This window comes from Myotis davidii, unplaced genomic scaffold, assembly GCF_000327345.1.
Source record: "Myotis davidii unplaced genomic scaffold, ASM32734v1 scaffold73, whole genome shotgun sequence".
Lineage (NCBI taxonomy): Eukaryota > Metazoa > Chordata > Mammalia > Chiroptera > Vespertilionidae > Myotis > Myotis davidii.
Window position 1 is genome coordinate 4,794,104 of NW_006286675.1, and position 21,247 is coordinate 4,815,350.

Sequence of the window (21,247 nt, forward strand, 5' to 3'; positions counted from 1 at the left end):
TATTGGCCACCTGTGTGTCCTCTTTGGAGAAATGTCTACTTAGGTCCTTTGCTCACTTTTTCATTGGATTGTTTTTCTGGTGTTGAGTTGTACAAGTTCTTTATATATTTTGGAAATTAACCCCTTATCAGATGTATCATTGGCAAATATGTTCTCCCATATATTGAGTTCTCTTTTCATTTTGTTGATAGTTTCTTTTCCTGTGCAGGAGCTTTTTAGCTTGATGTAGTCCCATATATTTATATTTTCCTGAGTTTCCCTTGCTCTAGGAGAATGTTGGCAAAAATGTTGCTGTGAGACATGTCTGAGATTTTACTGCCTATGTTTTCTTCTAGGATATTTATGGTTTTGTGGCTTACATTTAAGTCTTTTATCCATTTTGAGTTCATTCTTGTGTCTGGTGTAAGTTGGTGGTCTATTTCATTTTTTTGTGTGTGTGCATGTGCCTGTCCAATTTTCCTATCACCATTTATTGAAGAGAGTATCTTTACTCCATTGTATGCTCTTACCTCCTTTACCAAATATTAATTTACCATAGAGGTGTAGGTTGATTTCTAGTCTCTCGGTTGTATTTCATGGATCTATATGTCTCTTCTTATGCCAGTACCAGGCTATTTTGATTACAAAGGCTTTGTAGTATAGTTTGATATCTGGTATTGTGATACCTTCAACTTTGTTCAAATTTAACCAAGGATATAAAAGACCTGTACTCAGATAACTACGACATTTTAGAAAAAAATTAAGGAAGATACAAATAAGTGGAAGCATATACCATGTGCATGGATTGGAAAAATTAACATCATTAAAATGTCCATACTACCTAAAGAAATCTATAGATTCAACACAACTATTAAAATAGCAATGGCATATTTCACAACCCAAAGATTTGACACAACAAGTTTGTGGCTGAACCCAGATAGGAACCTAAAACCTAGACTAGCTCCATTGTCAGTGTGCTTTTCCATATACTACACTGCTTCAGCATATAGAAGATCTTTTAAAATATCAAATATACATCTACTGGAGCTATTGGCTGTAAGTTAACATAATTTCATTGAATTATTTTTCTTTAAATCAATATGGTATATTAGTTTAAAATATTAACCTTGTATAGATAATATGTTACTTTTTGAAAATCTGAACCAAATGACGGTTTTTTATTAAAGAAGGTTGGATTTTGCCTTTTAAAAGACAATGAGATGTAACCTGGCATGGCTCAGTAGTTGAGCCTCAACCTATGAACCAGGAGGTCATGTTCAATTCCTGGTCAGGTCACATACCCAGTTTGGCAGGCAGGAGGCAGCCAATCAATGATTCTCTCTCATCACTGATGTTTCTCTCAATCTCTCTCTCCCTTCCGCTCTGAAATCAATAAAGATACAGATTTTAAAATGCACAAGGGACTCGGGTCTCAGCTCTGAGGGGCTGAGAGCTTGGATGTCACGGGTGCAGCAGGCGGTCTGACCCGCCGGCCTCCGGGCACACACTTTCCTCCGGGCAGAGGCCAGGGCCAGGCCAGGACCCTCGGACCTGGTTGTGGATGGAGGGGGGCCAGCTGCCCCCACGGCCCCGCCCGACACCCACTGTGGGTTTGCCTGCTGCCCCTCCCCGCCTCCGGCCTCAGGGGGTGCAGGAGGCAGCCGGTCCCCACATCTGTCCTCGGCCTCTGCCCCGCTCACCCAGCCCCTGGGCCACTAATGTTTCTCTCTCTCCCTCAACCTTTCTCTCTTGCTCTAAAAAAAACCCTTTCCTCTGTGAAATCAATTTAAAAAAAATTTTTTAAAGAAATGACATGGCCCTAGCCGGTTTGGCTCAGTAGATAGAACGTCCCAGTTTGATTCCGGTAAAGGGCACATGCCCAGGTTGTGGGCTGGATCCCCAGTGGGGGGTGTGCAGGAGGCAGCCGATCAATGATTCTCTCTCATCATGGAGGTTTCTATCTCCTTCCTTCCTCTCTGAAATCAATAAAAATATATTTTAAAAAAGAAAATAAAATGACATGTATTTAAAGACAACTTTCCTTTGTCTCTTCCTATGGGAATACCCAGCTTGCTGTGATGGTTGTGATGGATTTACATGATACAGGATTATTTGTTTTTCTAAAAGGCGAGTGTCCCATTGGAATGTCATTTCGTCCATGACGTGTCTCCTGTGACTATGAGGAAACTCTGAATTGATGCAACTACCACTAAAAGATGAGGTTCTGAGCCAACTTTAATTGCACTAGGAAAAAGCAGCAGTTCTGGGTAGGGGGAGAAGTGAACTTTAGGTAGTCATTCTAGTTGTTAGGAATTAGCTGGCTTCCTTTAGAGTACCATCAGGGAATTTAAGTCTTATTGGAACAAGAAGAAAATTGATGCTGTGCTCAGTTCACTAGGTCTCTAAACTCCTCCTTGAATGATACATGTGAGACATTTGGGGCAAGCAGCTGTTCTTTGATCATTCTCATCACCAACAAAAACAATAACCATATTTTATGCCAACCAGGAACTCTGTGCCAGGCTCCAGGGATATAAAGAGGTATTAGATATTGTTCTCTCAAGGGGTTCCTCACCTTTTAGGAGCTAGTTTAAGTGTTCTTGGCACTTTGACATGAAATGCAGCTTCTAAAATGAGATTATAGCAAAAGAAAAGAATACTATAAACACTATTCTATACTGATATTAATAGTTTATTTTACATAAAATAGAAGAGAGCAGTTTTTAAAATTTGAATTCAATCTAGAAAATGAAACCCAAGTTTAATCTATAGCCCCAAAAAAGTTAGGTTTCAAGAGTAATGCAACACAAAAAATATTTAATAATCTATTTCTTGGGGAATTTGATGCAAATAATTCTAAACACTGAATAATGCTTTTAAAAACTTTATACAGACATAATTCTATGATTTTATTAACGATAAATGTTTAGGCCTCTTTTTGCTATTAATCATTCTTAACTGTTATTAGTCTAGTTCATCAATTTTCAACTGGTGTCCTGCAAGAATTTTTAAAACATATGATACCTGACTATTTAGTCTGGGGCACTGACCTCTTTTCCCTTAGATTGTCAAATAAAATAATGACAGGACAAGAGCCAACACAATAATAGCTATCCAGTTTGCATGAATAAAAAATATACCTATTTTTTGTCAAATTGGCAAAAAAGATATATTTTTTGGTGTGCCACAGAATTTTTGTAATTAGTTCATGTGTGCCATGAGATGAAAAAGGTTGAAAATCACCGGTCTAGTTGCCTTCTTCTAAATGAACTAAAATTTTGGTAGTTTTTTGACAGAGTAATATTCAGATTTTTTTGGCCAAAGATAGGTTCCATAAAATAGTACTGAAGATTAAATATTGAAGAGTAGCCTTTCATATACTAAACTGTCCATTGTTTTCAGCAGTCATAAACTGTGATAGAGTTAAATAAGTTCTTTATCCTCCTCTTATAATCATTCCTAATTAGCCCCATTTTTTTTTCTCTTGCTGAGACTGTACTGTACCCACAACCACATCCATACCACTTTGGTCTCCAAAGTCCAAGGAGAAATTACCGTCTCAACCTCTACATTACACAAAGCCCTACATCCCTCAATAGAAGTTGAGTTAGTTTTAGTGGGTAGTACTTAAGGAAGATGGTCTTATACCACTCTTCACTCTGTAAAATTACCAAAGACTATCCTTTAAGAGTTTTCCATAACCCTAGCCAGTTTGGCTCAGTGGATAGAGCGTCGGCCCACAGACTGAATGGTTCCAGGTTCGATTCCGGTCAAGGGGTCAAGGGCATGTACCTGGGTTGCAGACTTGCTCTTAAGTTCTGGTCAGGCACGTAAGGAAACAACCAATCGAGGGGTCTCTCTCACATCAATGTTTCTCTCTGTGTCTCTTCCCCCACCCCCCTTCCACTCTTTCTAAAAATCAATGGAAACATATCCTCCGGTGAGGATTTAAAAAAGAAACAAGTTTTCCGTAGAGTGAAACGCAATAGACTTCTATGTAAAGGTATCTTTCAGATGCAAAGTGCTGATAACCAATTGATATACAAAGTTTCTATGTCTAAAGCTCCAAGACCTCACATTACAGTGCAACTCACCAGCATGCTCTTTATGGATCGTATTATAATATCCTTCAGATATTAATATAATAAAGACACTGAGGAACCTTAAGGCCATGAAGATAGAGATATTCACAAGCATGTCAAACTCTCATAAGTTTTCTGGTGACCATATATTGTCCATTAATATTAATAACTTGAATCAAGCAAATGTATTATTTCTGAGATCAATGCATGCTAATTGACCTTCAAAGTTAAGTAAATTAAAAGATCCTGTGCTTCTTAGATTGCTTGATTTGTATATGCTGTCAAAAGTTTAGATATTTCTTTAGCCTGCTATGGCCAGGCTAAAGATTAAACATAATCAAAATTGTAATTTTTGTTTATTCACTATTTTTGAACTACACAAGATAAGAACACATTTTTTTTCATCAGGCCAGCATCTAGCTCAATGCCTGCCAATATATTGTGATATATTATCAATAAATATTTGTTGAACAAATAAAAGTATGGACAGGTTTTCGCTTTCAAGTAATGTAGTCTAGGGGGAGAAGGAATGACAATGTGACAAGTGCAGTCTGAGAAGGAAAAAAAGAGAGAATAGAAGTAACAGTAGGTGAAGAGACCAGAAATTGGTCCCTTTGATGGTAGTTAAAAAGAATGAATCTGTGTATTGCTCAAATTACAGAGAGTGCTACAGAATTTGAAAACCAGGTAATACTATTAACCTCTGAAACAAAACTAGGGTCTTCAGATAGAATTATGTGGCATGAATGAGCTACATTCTAACTACATTCCTCAGATGTAGGAATAAGAGGAAGCAGGGTAGTGGGAGACTCCTCAAACACCCCATCCTCACTCCCAGTACCAATGTGTATTAAAAACAGAATAACGCAGTTACTCATTGATATTCCTTGAAAGAGTTAACATATTTTTTCCCTTTACCCACCTAATACTCTATTCCCATGATGCCTGGTTTATTAAAAGAGGTGATTTAGACATTTCTAAGAGTAAATGTTGGTGACAGCCAGTAGTAGACTGGCCTGAAAATTAGAGGCCTAACAACCTAGATTCTAGTTTAAACCCTGTCACTACCTTACTGTTTAACCTGGAGAATTTACTTGTCATTTGGGGGCCTCATTTTCTCATTTTATTAACAAAATGTTTGACTCTAAAGAGTTTCTCTTACTAAAATGGTATCAATCTGCCAATTTTATCATTCTTATAATCTGGCATAATTTTAACATTTTAATAAATATGCCACTTTTTAAAAATTGGAGAGACTGGAATCTGAGGTCAGGAATGAGGTGGTGATCTGGAATTTGGTGAGACACTGCCACTTAACAGGAATAAGACTTAGTAGGTAAACACTTCTTGGGACATTGAGTAGGAATATCTGTAAGAGAATGGGGCTTAAATTGTTGTTCTGTTTTATTAACAAAAAGAAAAGTGCTCTTGACTTTAATCATTTTTTAAATCTATCATAAAGTCAATTAAGAATCCTAAATTTAATTACACCTTTAAATATTATGTCATTGTGTCTATAATATAAGTAAATTTCCCACCATTGAGAGGGAAGGAGAAACTGTTATTGAGAATTCAAGTTGAATATAGTTCTATTCAATGTATTCTGTATAACGAGAATTACCTCAGTCATTTGGATCTTTAACTTGATTTCCCTTATAAAGATTTTGGGGGCTTAAAATAATGATGTAATTGCCCAACTGTCCATTTTATTCTATGCTATTGAGATCCACCAAGTGTTTTCCCACCAAGCCGTTTCTCTGTGATTGACAAGGAAACTTTTGCTAGTCCCTTTGCAGGACAACTAGTTAATCAATGTAGATTAATCAGATATATATTTATTCCACTTGGGGAAATTGGGATAAGTGTAATTCAGAGAATTATTGCCATCTGATATATTGCCCTATCTGGGATAGCTTTTTAAATCCACAAGTCACTGCAATTCTATTAAGCCACTTATGTGACAAGAGGAGACCAGCTCCCACATTGAATTTTGGCACAGCTAGTGTCTCCTCTTGCCAAAAAGGGCAAAGGTCTTGAGCAAGAAGCCAGCTTTTTCCTGATTACAAAACTGACCACATTCCTTGCCAACCTATCAGTGTAAGTCTATTTTTTTCCTGGTAATGCACTATTCTTCTCAGAGAGAGCTCCACTTTTTTCATTATAACATGGTATTTGTCCTTTAAACATCAACTGATGCAACATTGCTGCACTGCTGTTGATGGATAAAATTAATAATCAAGTTTTTAAAAAGAAAACCTGATATTAAAAAATCTAAACCTATTAGTCCCTACTTTCATTCTCTCAACTGTTTAATTTTATAGAATTTTGGTAGCAGTCAGTATCATTTGGGGCTTTGTAAAGTAGTAGAATAAATACCTTAGCATATACCATTCCCGTAGAATGCTGATAGCAAATTTTAAAATATGAATACATGTTTAAATTAAAAAATTTTTCCAGATAAGATGAATAGAGGTTCAACCAGGAGTGGGTAGCGAGAAAAAAAACTTTGTCCAAGTAAGTTTATCTGGACAGAGATTTTAAACTTTCCATTTAAGAAGCATTTGAGCCCTAGCCGGTTTGGCTCAATGGATAGAGCATCGGCCTGCGAACTGAAGGGTCCCGGGGTTGATTTCAGTCAAGGTCACATGCCCAGGTTGTGGGCTTGATCCCCAGCAGGGGACATGCAGGAGGCAGCTGATCAATGATTCTCTTCATTGATGTTTCTATCTCTCGCTCTCCCTCTCTCTTCCTCTCTGAAATCAATAAAAATACATTTTTTAAAAAAGAAGCAATTGCATATTGAACAGTCTTTTTGCTCTGATAGTTCTAAATACTGTACAGCTCGCGCCCCTTATAAGACACTAAACATGTGGGTCACTGGCGAGACAGTGTGGCAATGTTTTCCTTGTAATGTACCAAGTCTTGCCAAAGCAGTGAACAAAATTATGACACAACATTTTGTCACAGCTGGCTCTCTAACAGAAGAGTGCCAGCCAATTCAGGCCTAGTTCTTTGTGTGTTTATTCCCACCTCTCCCGAATATTTGGAAACTGATGTCTTGACTCATTGGTGTGTTCACAAGTTCTACTACCACAAGTCTTTTTCTTTTAACGGATTGGTCTTTTGCAAGAAATAGACAAAATATCAGTGTGAATTACACCAATTCCTATTCCATGCTGTTATGGGTGAAACTCTGGGAGATTCTCTTATTGACCCAGAAAGTGATTCCTTCGCTGATACACTGTCTGCAAGCACTTCACAAGGTAAAGTCCATTCCAGATATGGCTATGGGGTACTTTGGGCATTTATAGAAGGTTAAAATTGCTCTTGTAGTTTGTTTTCTAAGTTATATTTGTTATAATTCTGTTATGTGTCTAGTGCAGTATTTTAATGCTTAGTTTGCTGCTGTAGTGTTTACTTATAAGAATATTCGAACTTTAAAAAGAAAATTAAACTAATTTATATTTTATCTCTGTGCATGGCTCCCATTTTTTGAATTTTAAGCATTAAAGATAGATTTATATAAAAAGAGCTACTCATTTTATTTTCCGGATTTATATGTTTGCCAAAAAATATTTAAGGTCTTTTTAGACTACCTGAAGAGTCACCTTTTCTCCCTTTTACTCTTATATGTTAGATATTTCTCACAGCAGTTTTTATTCCTCTTATAGCATTTCATTCCTTTTAAAGCCCTCTCAGCATGTTTTTGTTCCACTTTGAAAACTATATATTTATGTGTACATTTTAATCTCCCCCAAAGAATTGTAAGGTTCCAGAGTGTGGGACCAAGTTAAATACTTCTTTATATTTCTTAGGTTACCTAGCATAGATCCTTATGCACTGTAGAATAGATTGTGGGGACCTTGGAGAATGTCTCTAAGCTTCTCATTTTACACATAAAGAAAATGAGGTCTCTAAATGCCTATTTCATGCTAAATAAGTGACTAATTTTTACGTTTACATACACACACGTGTATATATATGATTCAAATAGATATCCTATTTTTCAACATTTCTTTCTTGGATTTTGCAAAATGTAAGTTCTTCCCTTTTTTAACCTATTTTTCCAGTTTAATGTTTTTTTGTTATTACAGTTGACATTCAATATTATATTAGTTTCAGGTATACAGCAGAGTTCTTCCTTTTTATACCTCCTTCTACTGGAGTTTCTTACCACAGCTTCTTCTGTTTTGTACTGTTTTGTATTTATTTCTATTTATGTATGTTTTTTCTCCTAGATGCTAAAAATAGATTGGGTTAACTAGTGTGATTCATGTTTTACAATATAAGTGCTAAAATATTAAAATTAAGTTATGTAATTCTTGGAATTGTGGCTTTACAATTTAACATTTTAATTTTTCTGGAAGCCTGAAGTTTAAACGTATCAATCACAATTTTTTAAAACATCATGCTTTCTAAAAAATAGTTTTAAATATTTCCTGAAATACTATTTAATTTTATTGTGATATTTGACCCAATGTATATTTCTCTCATCTGAACCTCTTAAAAAGAAGTTTAGTTTCATTATATGATATAAAAGTCTGTTATTCTGTTTTTCTGCAATCCATAAAATTATTGCTATCTTTCTCCAGTTATTGATTTAGTTGGAATCAGGGCAGAATGGCCTAGCTATATTGTGAAACAGTTCTTGTGTCAAAATTTGATAGTTTTGTCTGTTTGAAGTTAATATGTCCACAGTGCAGTGCAACCAATATTTTAGCTTTAATTGGGGGACAAGTACTATTTGTGGTGAGGGATAATTTAAGTTAGTTTTCATTCTATACAGATCTCTATTTTTGTGCCTTGAATTTGCCCTGGATTTAATTTTTTTTTTTTTGAGTCTCAAATCTCCCAGAGAATAACCCAATGCTTTTCTTCCTAACTAACATGGTACAGAATAGAATGATTACAATTAAGAAATTATATATTGTACCAATAATTTAACTCTTGTTTTATATGGTCTCTGATTACTTCTTATTCACAGTGTTTTTCTATTAAAAATATGAGGTCCTAAAGGTCAAAGACCTGTGCTTGAAAATAAATTGGGAATATGATTATTATTAACTATTTGAGTCCAGCAGAGATGAAACACTGTAGAGAGTAGGTATTTGGTCTAGACACAGTAATTAATGTTGATGTTCCTTCTTCCTCATCATAGACAAGATGGAATTGGGAGTTGTTACCCAATAACTGGGTCCTGCTATTGAAGAAAAAAGTGGCTCATTGAGTGTGAATGACCCAGATGTCCAGCTGTATTGGTCATATTCATGATATTAAAAAGAACTTTTCCACTTTTTCTGGGCTCCATGATCATTGTGACCCACTTTATCTTATTCCCCTTTCTGTTTTCATCATGATCTTCTCAGGCAACCCCAAGTAACCCCATGATGGCTCTGAAATCACTTCCACTAGTAAAAATTGGCAAGATTGAAGGGAAGCTTCCACAAACTCAAGCTGAATATGCCTTCTGCTTTCAGTGCCAGACTTAGTCCTATGTGAATTCTCTAATTTTAAGTTGTTGCTCCAGAGCATTGAAAGATGATGACACACTTGTCCTTTGGAGCTGATTGAGCAATGGAAATATGCCTTAGAGACATGACAAATGCTGCAATAGATGATTCTTGAAACGAGAGTCTCTCCTGAGATAGGAGTAAATGATTGATTGCCCATCATTTTTTACTGAGGGAAACTTAAACTGTGTCCATGTGACTCCAGGCAACTGTAATCTTGGAACCATTTTGGTAATTGACCAAAGTGTTCACCTTTCCAGAAGTTCCCAGGGACCAGAAGTTTGAAGGGACCAATGTAGTATCAGAGGATATAACCACCCCAACCTTGTCTTGGCCACATACTTTCTGTGTGAGTTTGAGCAAATCACTTATTCTCTCTGCCCTCCATTTCTGCACACAATTAACAGAAAATACAGGGTTTTTGTGAGGATTAAATGACACAATATTTATGAAAGTACATCTGAAGCCATATATAGAGTTTATTGTTTTGGCCTTGTAGTATTAATCACTTGTGGATAGAAGACTTATATAATCTTCCTAAATGCCTAAATTTGAAGTATTTTAAGGAATATGGGGGGTGAGGGATGGCAGAATCCTTTATGCACCAAAAGAAGTGGCAGTTTTGAATGAAATAAGGTTTCTGCATAACTTCCCATGAATGTGTTAATAAGGAAATGATCAAAATTAAAGAAAGCATCTTTATGTCTTATTTTTTAATGGAGGAATTACCTTCCACTTTCATTAACATTTGTCTATGAAAAGATTGAATTTCCAAAAGTTGAAATTATTTTTGGAGCCTAAATGAGAGTGATGATTACATGTTTTCTTCTCAGAAACATTGAAAACTGTCTTCAATTATAATGTTCTCTATATGATGAAAAGTTAGGTTATTGAAATCATCCTGAATTTCATAATCTAACATGTAATAATAATTCAAGCCCTTTTTCTAGAATTTTATTGTTGTCCATATTAATTTTTTTTAGTATGGCTCTAGTTTTATCATTTATTTCTGATTTAACTGTTCAAATCTCTCTTCTGGTCACCAGGACTTAGAGATTTGGTAGAGTTCTAGACTCTGAGAATCTCTTGTTTTGAAACATGGTCATTTCTCTTGTTATTTCCTCCAAATTATGAATTATAGGAAATACACAAAACAAATGTTATTTATATTAGATGCTTACAAGAAGACACAGCATTTTAAAAAATTGGTTTTCCCCTATCAGCCCTCAGGAATATAACTTGTCTTGAAAACTATCTGACAGCAATTATCCATTTAAACTATTAATTGACGTGCCTGAGTCATTAAATGAAAACAATTTTTATACATTTGAAAGAGGTTTTTATAGGTTACTACCTTTGTCAGCATTCTCACTTATAACTTGAATAAGATCACCTCGAGGAAATTCTAAAATCATCATACCTCTTTGTAAGGTACATATTCTTTACTTCAGAGAAAATGTGAGCTAAGCAAATTTCTTCATTGTATAAGATCAACAAATTGACACAAGGTTTCTGTTACTTAAGTTACCTTTAGATACCCTTAAATTGGGCATTAGAAAGTTGTCCAGCAAATGCTTCCTGTTCATCTGCTAGTGTTGAATATTTGTGAAAATATGTGATAGAGAATGAATCAGACTCATTTGAATGGAGCTAAGTTTCTATAAACCTTTTTTGTAGACAGAGTTTGCACCTCTGACTAAATTAGAGACACGGGAATTGCACATGTACCTGATAGTAACTGCAATCCAACTCTACAACCTTGAATTATAATCACATGGCTGTTTGAGTACACAGGTTTTTAGACTCATATAATTTTTGTTTGAATAGGGATTGGCAACACAAGATTGAGATTCCCACAGTGGGGAATTGCTTGCATTATAAAGTAAACTTAAAACAGTCAACTGCTAATTACCTACATGTGAATTATCCCTCACTACTTCATACCAGGATTTCTGTATGGCTTTTAGCTGACCTTCTCAATAGGAAACTCTCATCCAGCCAATCCAATTTGCAAAATAAGTGGTCCTTAAAAAACAGCCTTCTAATAAGTATTGAGCACCTACTATAGAGAACACTGAAGTCTAAACACCTTTGCCTGGCTTTCAAAGTACTTTATAATCTGATTCCACTTTATCATCTTATTTCCAAAAAAATAATTTCATTATCCCAAGAATAAGCCATATTCACTGTTGCCACCAATCCTATCACATTCTGGAAAGCCTTCTTAATTCTTCCATCTTTTCAAATCCTCCCTGTCCTTCAAGGTCAAGTTCAAGTAATGTCTATGCTGTGAAGCATTCTCTGAATACACTGCCGTTGATGCTGTCCCTCTCCTACAAACTGAAAATAAGTCCAGAATATGTCTCCTATCCTCCCTCCACTGCCACCACCCTGATCCAAGCCTGGATTGCTATCCCAATCTCTCAAGAGGTTTTCCTGCCTCTGCCCTTGTCTCCCAATAGCCTTGTCTCAGCCCACCATCCAGAGGGATTATTTTAAAAAGTAAGTCAGATCTGTCATTCTGCTCAAAACCCTGCATTGGCTCCCCACGTCACTTATAACAAAAGCCCCCGTCTGCCCCACAGCTCCCAGCCCACCCAGTCACTTCTCCGTCCCCTCTTGTATCTATCTGCCCTTTACTCACTCTGTTCCCACCACACTGGCCTCCTTGCTGTTCTTCCAACATTCCACACATGCTCCTTGCCTTAGTGCTTTTGCTTCTTCTGGCCTCTTGGCTGACTCTCTCAGCTCCTTTTCATCTTTGCTCAGATCTTACCTTCTAGGGAGGACTACCTTGACCCCCTATTGAATTATCTATTCTCCCCACTGCCCTTCCCCTTCCCCTGCTCTACACTTTATTTCTAAAATACCCTATAATGTATTTATTTATTTATTTATTTATTTATTGCATTTATTCTTTATTGTCCACTTTATCCCACTAGCATATCAACCCCACGAGGGTAGAGATCTTTGCCTACTTTACTCCTCCACTGGTATATACCAAATGCCTAGAACATGCTCTATGAATAGCAGGGCTCATTAATAATTGTTAAAGTGAAATAATAAAACTCTCTAACCTTTTTGGTCTGTATCACATAATTTAGCCCTTAATTAGAGAAATACCTGATATTATTTTCTGTTTTATATGTTCCCTAGGCTAAATTATGTAGTCAACTGAGGGTAAGACCCAGGTTTTATTCTCTTCATTATTTCACAGATATCTAACACAGCAATTTTCAACCTTTTTCATCTCATGGCACACATAAACTAATTACTATGCAGTAAACCTAAAAATATGCTATATTTTTTGCCAATCTCACAAAAAATATAGGTATAATTTTGATCCATTCACACTGGATGGCTATTGTTGTGTTGGCTGTTGTATTTTTATTTGACAGTCTAAAGGAAAAGAGGTCAGTGCTTCTGACTAAATAGTCAGGGTATTGCATGTTATAAAAATTCTTGCTGCACACCAGTTGGAAATGGCTGATCTAACACATAATAGGTATCTAATAAGCTTTTGTTGACTTACTAATACAAAGCTGATCTCCTGCTTTACCTTGGCAGCTCCTGAGGTCAAGCACTGGAATGTATTTAGTAAGTACAAACAAAAGTTTAGTGTAACCTAAATACTAGTCTAAAACCAATGCTAATATAAACAAACAAACAATACTAAATATGCTAAACACAGGTACAAACATATCTTGAATTACCTATTGCTTACAGTTATTTGCACCATGCCCTTTCATTGGTTTGAATATCATTAGTTGAGTATCTTTCAATGTTACTTTGAATGTCATAAATTTGTGAATTATCCAAATGCCTGGCTTCTTCTGCAAGTCTGCCTACTTTTTTTTAAATTCTTTATTGTTTAAAGTATTACATGAGTCTCCTTTTTCCCCCATTGACCTCTCCCCTGCCACCCCCACCCCCAAGCACAAGTCCTTAGCCCCCTACTCTCTGTGCCCATTGGTTTTGCTCATATGCATGCATACAAGTCCTTTGGTTGATCTTTTACCCCTGCTTTCCCTCATAGGTTGTACAGTCTGTTTGATGCTTCTATATCTCTGGCTCTATTTTTGTTCATCAGTCTATGTTGTTCATTATATTCTACAAATGAGTGAGATCATGTGATATTTATCTTTCTCTGACTGGCTTATTACGCTTAGCATAATGCTCTCTAGTTCTGTCCATGCTATTGCAAATGGTAAGAATTCCTTCTTTTTTACAATGGCGTAGAATTCCATTGTGTAGATGTACCACAGTTTTCTAATCCACTCATCTGCTGATGGGCACTTAGGCTGTTTCCAAATCTTAGCTATTGTAAACTGTGCTGCTATGAACATAGGGGTGTATAAGTCTGCCTACTTTTTTAAACTTCTAGTATTCATTTGAACTTCCAAGAGACTAATTTTCTAACAGTGGTAAGAAAAATAACTTATTTAATTACTAATATTCAACATTTAAAGCACTTAAAGCTATACCTGATATGTAATAGGTGCCTAACAAATGTTAATTTTGTCTTCACACACTTAAAATGTAAGTTACCACTTTGGGATAATACAGGTTTTTATTATTCATGCTTTCTAAAGTTTTCTATTATCAGACTTATTGTTTACCCTCTTATAATCTTTTCCTTAGCATTTTTCAAAACATTTAGATATTATCTGATATATATTATTAATCATAGTTCCAGAAGAATGAAAGGTTTAATTTCTTATTTTGGCAAAGAGCCAATGGCAAAACTTAGTAATAGAACAAGAGTTCTAGTATTTTTCAGATGTTCTGGGCATGTGAACACAATGGCTCCCCTTGCTTCTTTTAATTAAGTCACTTCTTTTGGAAAACGTAAAATACTTATTGCTCTTATGTTTTTGCTTGCATTAGCAATTAAATATTTTTAATGTAAGATCATTGGATATTATTTTGCTACTGTCTTGTACTTTACATAAAACTCTGCCTTTATTTTAGTGTGTGTGTGTTTTTTTAATTGTAGGCCTGTTATATTAGATGTCTGGGCAAGTTTGCTTAGTTGACTAAAATATGATGCTAATAAGAACCAAAAGTGTGCATTGGACATAAGTATGGCCAGAGTTACATAGAAATCTTTGCCATTGATACAGGCCACATCTCTAGTCAATTACATGATACAAATAATTGACCCAGGATAAACCAATTCAATTTGCAAGTGTATGACCTATGTAAAATCTATTCATCTTTGATAGTATATTCACTTATTTGTTATCACTTAAGTTGTTATCACGTAATATAAGGGGCATGCTGGATGATAGACACAAGTATCTTTTCCTTATAATATTTTTATCAATAATAATTCAAATCCTCATCATCCTACTGGGCCCTCATAATTCAAAAGCCATATCTACCATGAAGTTATTCTCAACACGTTAGTCTCCTTCTCCTCCCCATTTCTAGAGCACTTATTGTTTCTGTCACTACTTTGATCTCTATACTTTTATTAAACATCTTTCACCTTGCTAACTTCTAAAGATCAAGAACTATAATTGTAATGTATTTCTTGTGAGGCCTAAAAAATACCTTGAACATAGTATTAAACAATTGGGTATCTTGATTTGAAATGGTTTTGATTTTATATTACTGAGTGAGCATAAATTGAGATTAAGATATTGAGAAATAAAAATTCCAAAGAAAGTGAAACAGGGAAAGCTTTTAAAAAGAGAAACACCATAATAAAATATAATGATAATTCTTCTAAGAAGCACGGTTTTTAAAATAGATTGTTGATCCATTTATTGACAAGATCATCTTTTCCCCAGTACACTGAAGTGGCATTTTTGTCATAGACCAGATGCCTATGTAACTGTTGGATTGAGTCTGGACTTGCTCTTCTGTTGCATTTGTCTATTTTTTTCTATTTTTGCACAAATTAATATGTTGTCTTAATTACTGTAGCTTTATAATTGGGCTTAATATCTGGTAGTAGAGTCCTCCAGCATTGTTTTTCTCTTTAAAGTTGCCTTGGCTATTTTTGGTCCTTTGAATTTCCATAGAAATTTAGACTCAGCATGTCAATTTTCACACAAAAATGGTAGGATATTGAATGAATTTTTTCTGAACCTATAGATAAATGTAGAGAGAATTGACAGTGTTACAATAATGAGTCTTCCAATCTGTGAACATGGTATATTTAAATATTCTTTCATTTTTTTCAATAATACTTTTGAGTTTTCAGTGTAGAGATCATATACATATTTTGCTAGATGTTTTCCCCCGGGTATTTGAGGTTTAATGTTATTGTAAAAATCATTTTTAAATGTCATTTTTATTTGTTGTTGGCTTACACAATTGATTTTTAAATATTGACCCTCTTTACAGCAACTTTGCTAAATTCTCTTAACTGCAATGTTTTTTATACAATCACATCATGTGTGAATAATATTATTTTTCTTTTTTCTTTTCTAACCCTCATGTCTCTTTTCCCCTGTTGTATTAGATAGGATTTCCAATATATTGTTATTCCTGATTTCAAAAGGAAAGCTTTAAATATTTTAGCATCATACATGATTGCTACTTTAGGTATTTTGTTTGTTTTTTATAGATATTCCCTATCAGATTAATGAAGTTCCCCTTCCTTCCCAGTTAAGAAGTTTGTTTTTTTTTTAAATCATGAATGAGAGTCAAGTTATATCAAATGCTTTAATATAGAATATTTTTGGTAATGCTATAGTAGCTCAGGAGGAAGGTCTAAAATATGAAAAATGTTTACTCTGGACATTTTAATAGCACATTGTAAAATGTTTTAAGATAATATGTAGTATGACTTGTTAAAAAACAAAAAGTGGGCCAATAACCACTAGCCATCTGGCTACATCTGTTTTGACACTTTTGTTCTTAGTGTTTGTTTCGCTTACAACCATTGTCTTCTCATTAACAGTGCTTGGCGCAGTAAATTGAAAACAAAAGAAGAAACAGAAGCATAGTGTATCACATAATTTTGCCAGACTAAAAAACTCTAAGTAAGATAGTGCCTTTCCCTTCTATGATGATTTCAAGCTATTAGAGATGCTTCAGTAGTAAAGCATTATTTAAAACCTCCCACCCATCCTGGTTGCAGGAGGTCCTTTACAATGTTTGGGAGGTGGACACACCAAAGAGAACAATACTTTGGCAGATCTTTAATGGTTTCCTCTTTTTTGACTAGTTACAAATTTCTGGAGCATTCTTTTTATTTTTTTCCCTTTCCATTCAGTCTCCCTTCTCTCATTTTTATTCCCCTATCACTGCAAAGCCAAAACCAAAATGTGAAGAGGGAGATAGCCAGGAGGAAACATTCCAGTTCCTTTTTTCTGACCTAAGCACTATTCTTCATATGCTAGCAGGCAAAGTAGGGATTTTCTGCTAAACCAGAGCCACTAACTGTTCAACAGAGTGGGCCTGCATCTTAATTAGGTTATGAATAGTAAATCTCCCTTTAGAAACATATAAAGATAGTTTCAGCAGAAGAAGCAAGCTTGACTATAGGGAGCAAGAGGATATGCATTTCCAGCTAAAGAAGAAATGGAGGAGGGCATGATCCTGTCATCTTGTCTCCTGATAGCTCAGGAGTGGAGTAGGCAAGCTATCTAAACAGCATGTGGCCATACAAGAGAAACAGGTACATATCGTAAAGGGCATATATGCAAAGGATGATAACTGTATGTTTAGGAAATGAAAAAAGTTACAAACTGCAACATAGGGGTGGGCAAACTTTTTGACTCGAGGGCCACAGTGGGTTCTTAAACTGGACCGGAGGGCCGGAACAAAAGCATGGATGGAGTGTTTGTGTGAACTAATATAAATTCAAAGTAAACATCATTACATAAAAGGGTACCGTCTTTTTTTTTTTTTAATTTTATTCATTTCAAACGGGCCGGATCCAGCCCGCGGGCCGTAGTTTGCCCACATTAGACGATTATTTCACAAACTGTATTCCATCAAATGTTAAACTTCTCAAATATTGCATACTGTGCCTTCTCCTCTCTTGTATTTTCTCATGAATTATTAGTCTAAGAAGTCCCACAGTAAACCTGTTTAACCTTACTTGACTAGCATTTCCTAAATTTACTTGCCCACCAGAATTTTTTTCTTTTTAATTATTTTAAAAGGAACATCATTAACATATGTATAACACAGTTGGGGAAATGCCAGATAAGACTTAGACTTTCCTGGCTACAAAAGAGCAATTAAGCAATGGAATAAGTAACCAAGAGAAGCTGTGTACTCTCCTTTTCCAGAGGCCTTTAAAACAGGACATCTGTTTTAGGCGTAGTCCTGTTTGAACAATGGGACTATACTGGTGTTTCTTCCTCTTCCTGTCCCCTAGTGGTGGCATTGGAGGCTTTTAGTCCACCTTTTACATGATTCTAGTACTTTGGTTATTAATAAGTGCAAAAATGACCACTGTTACCAATAATTATATTTATTGAGGACCTATTCAGTGTCTGGCCCTCTGCTAGATACAGGAGACAACTGTGGGCAAATCACTCTGTCTCCTTTTCTTCATCTGTCAAATGAGGAATTTAGGTTATCTCAAAAAGGCCGTTTCTGCTCTAATATTTCAGGATGATTTTTGTCTCTGGATAGCAGCTCTTAAAATGGGAGAAGAATTTAAAAATTCTGAGGTTAATTTACACTGCAAAATGATTTTCATGAATCAATAAGGAGGGGCTGGATAAATAAGTTGTCACTATATTTACAAGTTCTATGGTATCAAACTGAAACAAATAAGAAAGTATTTTAAAAAGTCATTTATTGCCTACCCGGTTTGGCTCAGTGGATAGAGCGTCAGCCTGAGGATTGAAGGGTCCTAGGTTCGATTCCAGTCAAGGGCATGTACCTTGGTTGTGGGCACATCCCCAGTGGGAGGTGTGCAGGAGGCAGCTGATCGATGTTTCTCTGTCATCGATGTTTCTGACTTTGTATCTCTCTCCCTTCCTCTCTTTAAAAAAATCAATAAAATATGTATATTTAAAAAATAAAAAGTTATTTATGGTCTCTGAAAGGGCACTTCCAACAAGACTACTAAGTTTTAGAGAATATATGAAAGGCTTTTTTCTGGCACCTATTATTGTTGGACAGCTTAGCACATCTGTCTAATGAAGCTTTTATTTGAGAATTATTCTTCAAAGTACATCCCAGCCTCCTGCACCTGATACATCAAATGTATTCAGTTTAGAAAGTTAAGTGTGCAGCCTTGAAGTTTTAAACCATCTGGGTAGGTAACCCAGTTCTACAATTTAGTAACTGTGTTCTTGGACAAATTACTTACTTCCAAATCTGTGCCTTAGTTTCCTCTTCTTTAAAGAGAATTATAAGTGTACATACCTCATAGGGATGTTGTGAAGATTAAATGGGATGATTCAAATGCTCTATTTAGCACAACACTTAGCAAAGATTTGGGGTTCTATTAATATTAGCTAATATAATTATTAACACGTTAAGCGCCCTGTCAGTCACCGGTAATTCACACTCTACTTTCCGTCCCGAAGACAAAACAGACTGGGCACTTAACGTGTTAAGGACATGCAGCATTCCCCAGATATTCTAATAGAAGTTTTTCTTTTCATAAGGGACAGCATAAAACACCAAAGGGAAATTAGATAGTTCTGGTGCTTGATTTTATAATCTAGCATCTTTTCTGACCTGCTGCTTCCATACTCACAAATAATGCTGCCTTTCAGATAAGAGAAGTTACTTTATTTTTGCATCTTGGTTGTATTTTTGTTTGAAGTGCTTTGTACTTTGGAATATTGTGCAAAGTCTGCTCACTGACTATAATATAGTTTAAAGCCAAGTTTGAAGGTCTAAGATAAAGGTCACATATTCATGTCCTTCCTCACAATGTCTGCCTAGAGACTTTGGCCTTCTTGAAACACACTGAAGGTTGTGAAACTGATAGATACACCCTGATGCAACACACTCCTGTCACCCAGCTGGAAAGTTAAGACAGTGTTACTTATCCCTGAGAAGGGCTGTTGTTCATCCTAATATTTCGCTAATTTATTCTTTCATGGGTAATTGCATGGAGTAACAAAAAACACCTACTCAACTTACAGCTTGGCAGAAACAGTAGCTTATGTTTTCTAGAGACCAAATTAGAAGCAGGCTCCCTGGATCCATCTCTAAGTCAAAATAAAATAAAATGTCTAGGGAACCACTGTGCCTCCCAGTAAACATGGTCCATGAAATAATATTGTTTAGGTCAAGATGTCCTAGAATAAGAGGACAGGGAGAAGGAAAGGGGAGGGAAAATACGTATTTGAGTAATATGTTTTCATAGAAATGAACAAAAAAGCTGTTTTTCTTTCTTACTTTGTCTTTTCTACATAGAAAAAGCAAACAAACTTTGTAGGACCCTAATCTTCCTCCTGCAATTATAAAAAAAAAAAGAAAAAATATTGTTTAGGTCAAGATGTCCTAGAATAAGAGGACAGGGAGAAGGAAAGGGGAGGGAAAATACGTATTTGAGTAATATGTTTTCATAGAAATGAACAAAAAAGCTGTTTTTCTTTCTTACTTTGTCTTTTCTACATAGAAAAAGCAAACAAACTTTGTAGGACCCTAATCTTCCTCCTGCAATTATAAAAAAAAAAAAGAAAAAAGAAAAACTGAGTATACATTGTGGAGGGGAAGGATTTTAGCTTAAATTGTATTTTATTTATAATATTGAAGATTACCATCTTTTCTGGGGAGCTTAAGTCTTAGCAAAACTAAACCATTGAGAAAGTACCTTTATTCCGTTTTCACAGGAAAAAAATGAATACTTATCTACTTTTTTCTATAAAATATGCTCATTCAATTGGCAAGCATTTAGTAAACAACTGTGCATAGGACTAAAGGGAAAACAGAATAGTAAGACACTGTCCTTTTGCTCCAGAACTTGAAATTGAATGGTGGAGATATTTATCCAAATAATTATATCAGAGTTAAAAGACAAGTACAAAATGCTGTGGGCATACAGAAAATGGAGAGTATTTTTAGGTTGGAGCATTTATGGAAGGTTTCATGGAGAAAGTAGCATTTGGACTATTATGGGATTTCCCACTATTGTTGGAAAGACAGATTGTGAAGTGTAGCAGTGAGGATGGGAAGAAGATAGAGCAGCCTCAGCATGAACAAAGATGAACAGACTAGAAAATGCAGAGCAAGTTGGACGTGGTCAGAGTAGAATATGCGTAACCAACCACCGGCTGTACCAAGAATGGGAGTGAGGTGTGGGATCACTAGGGAAAAAGATCACTAGTGAAAAAATTAAGTCAAGGCCATGTCAGGGAGCGCCTTGAATGCCAAGCTAGGACATTTAAATTTATTATGTAGGTCACAACTTCTCCTGCTTCCCCACTGATATGCCCTTAGTAGAAGAGGACAGCAAAAACATAGCATTCTTGGGGTGGGAATGAATAGGTGGACGTTCAGGGCAATGAAACTATTCCGTATGATACTGTAATGGTGGGTACATGATATGCTTTTGTCAAAACCCATAGAATATGCAACACAAAAAGTAAACCCTAATATAAACTGTGGACCTTAGTTAATAATAATGTATCAATATTGGTTCATCAATTTGTAACAAGTGTATCACACTAATGCAAGTGTTAATAATAGGGGAAATCCAAGTTAATAATAGGGGAAATTGTGAGTTTCGGGGGTGAAGGGAAG

The 21,247-nt window shown here is 35.6% G+C and overlaps 1 protein-coding gene across 2 annotated transcripts in view; it reads left to right on the forward strand.

Annotated features, from left to right (window-relative positions):
* Positions 1-21,247, forward strand: part of PPARG (peroxisome proliferator activated receptor gamma) — a 96,962-nt gene that overhangs the window by 40,910 nt on the left and 34,805 nt on the right. The window contains exon 1 of one of the 2 annotated variants that reach the window (XM_006758283.2): positions 7,143-7,324. The exons of the other annotated variant lie outside the window; for it this stretch is intronic. Within the exon in view, the coding sequence (XP_006758346.1) occupies positions 7,243-7,324 (82 nt within the window). The 5' untranslated portion in view covers positions 7,143-7,242. Of the gene's footprint in view, positions 1-7,142; positions 7,325-21,247 lie in introns of those variants that run through there. 2 annotated transcript variants of the gene reach the window in all.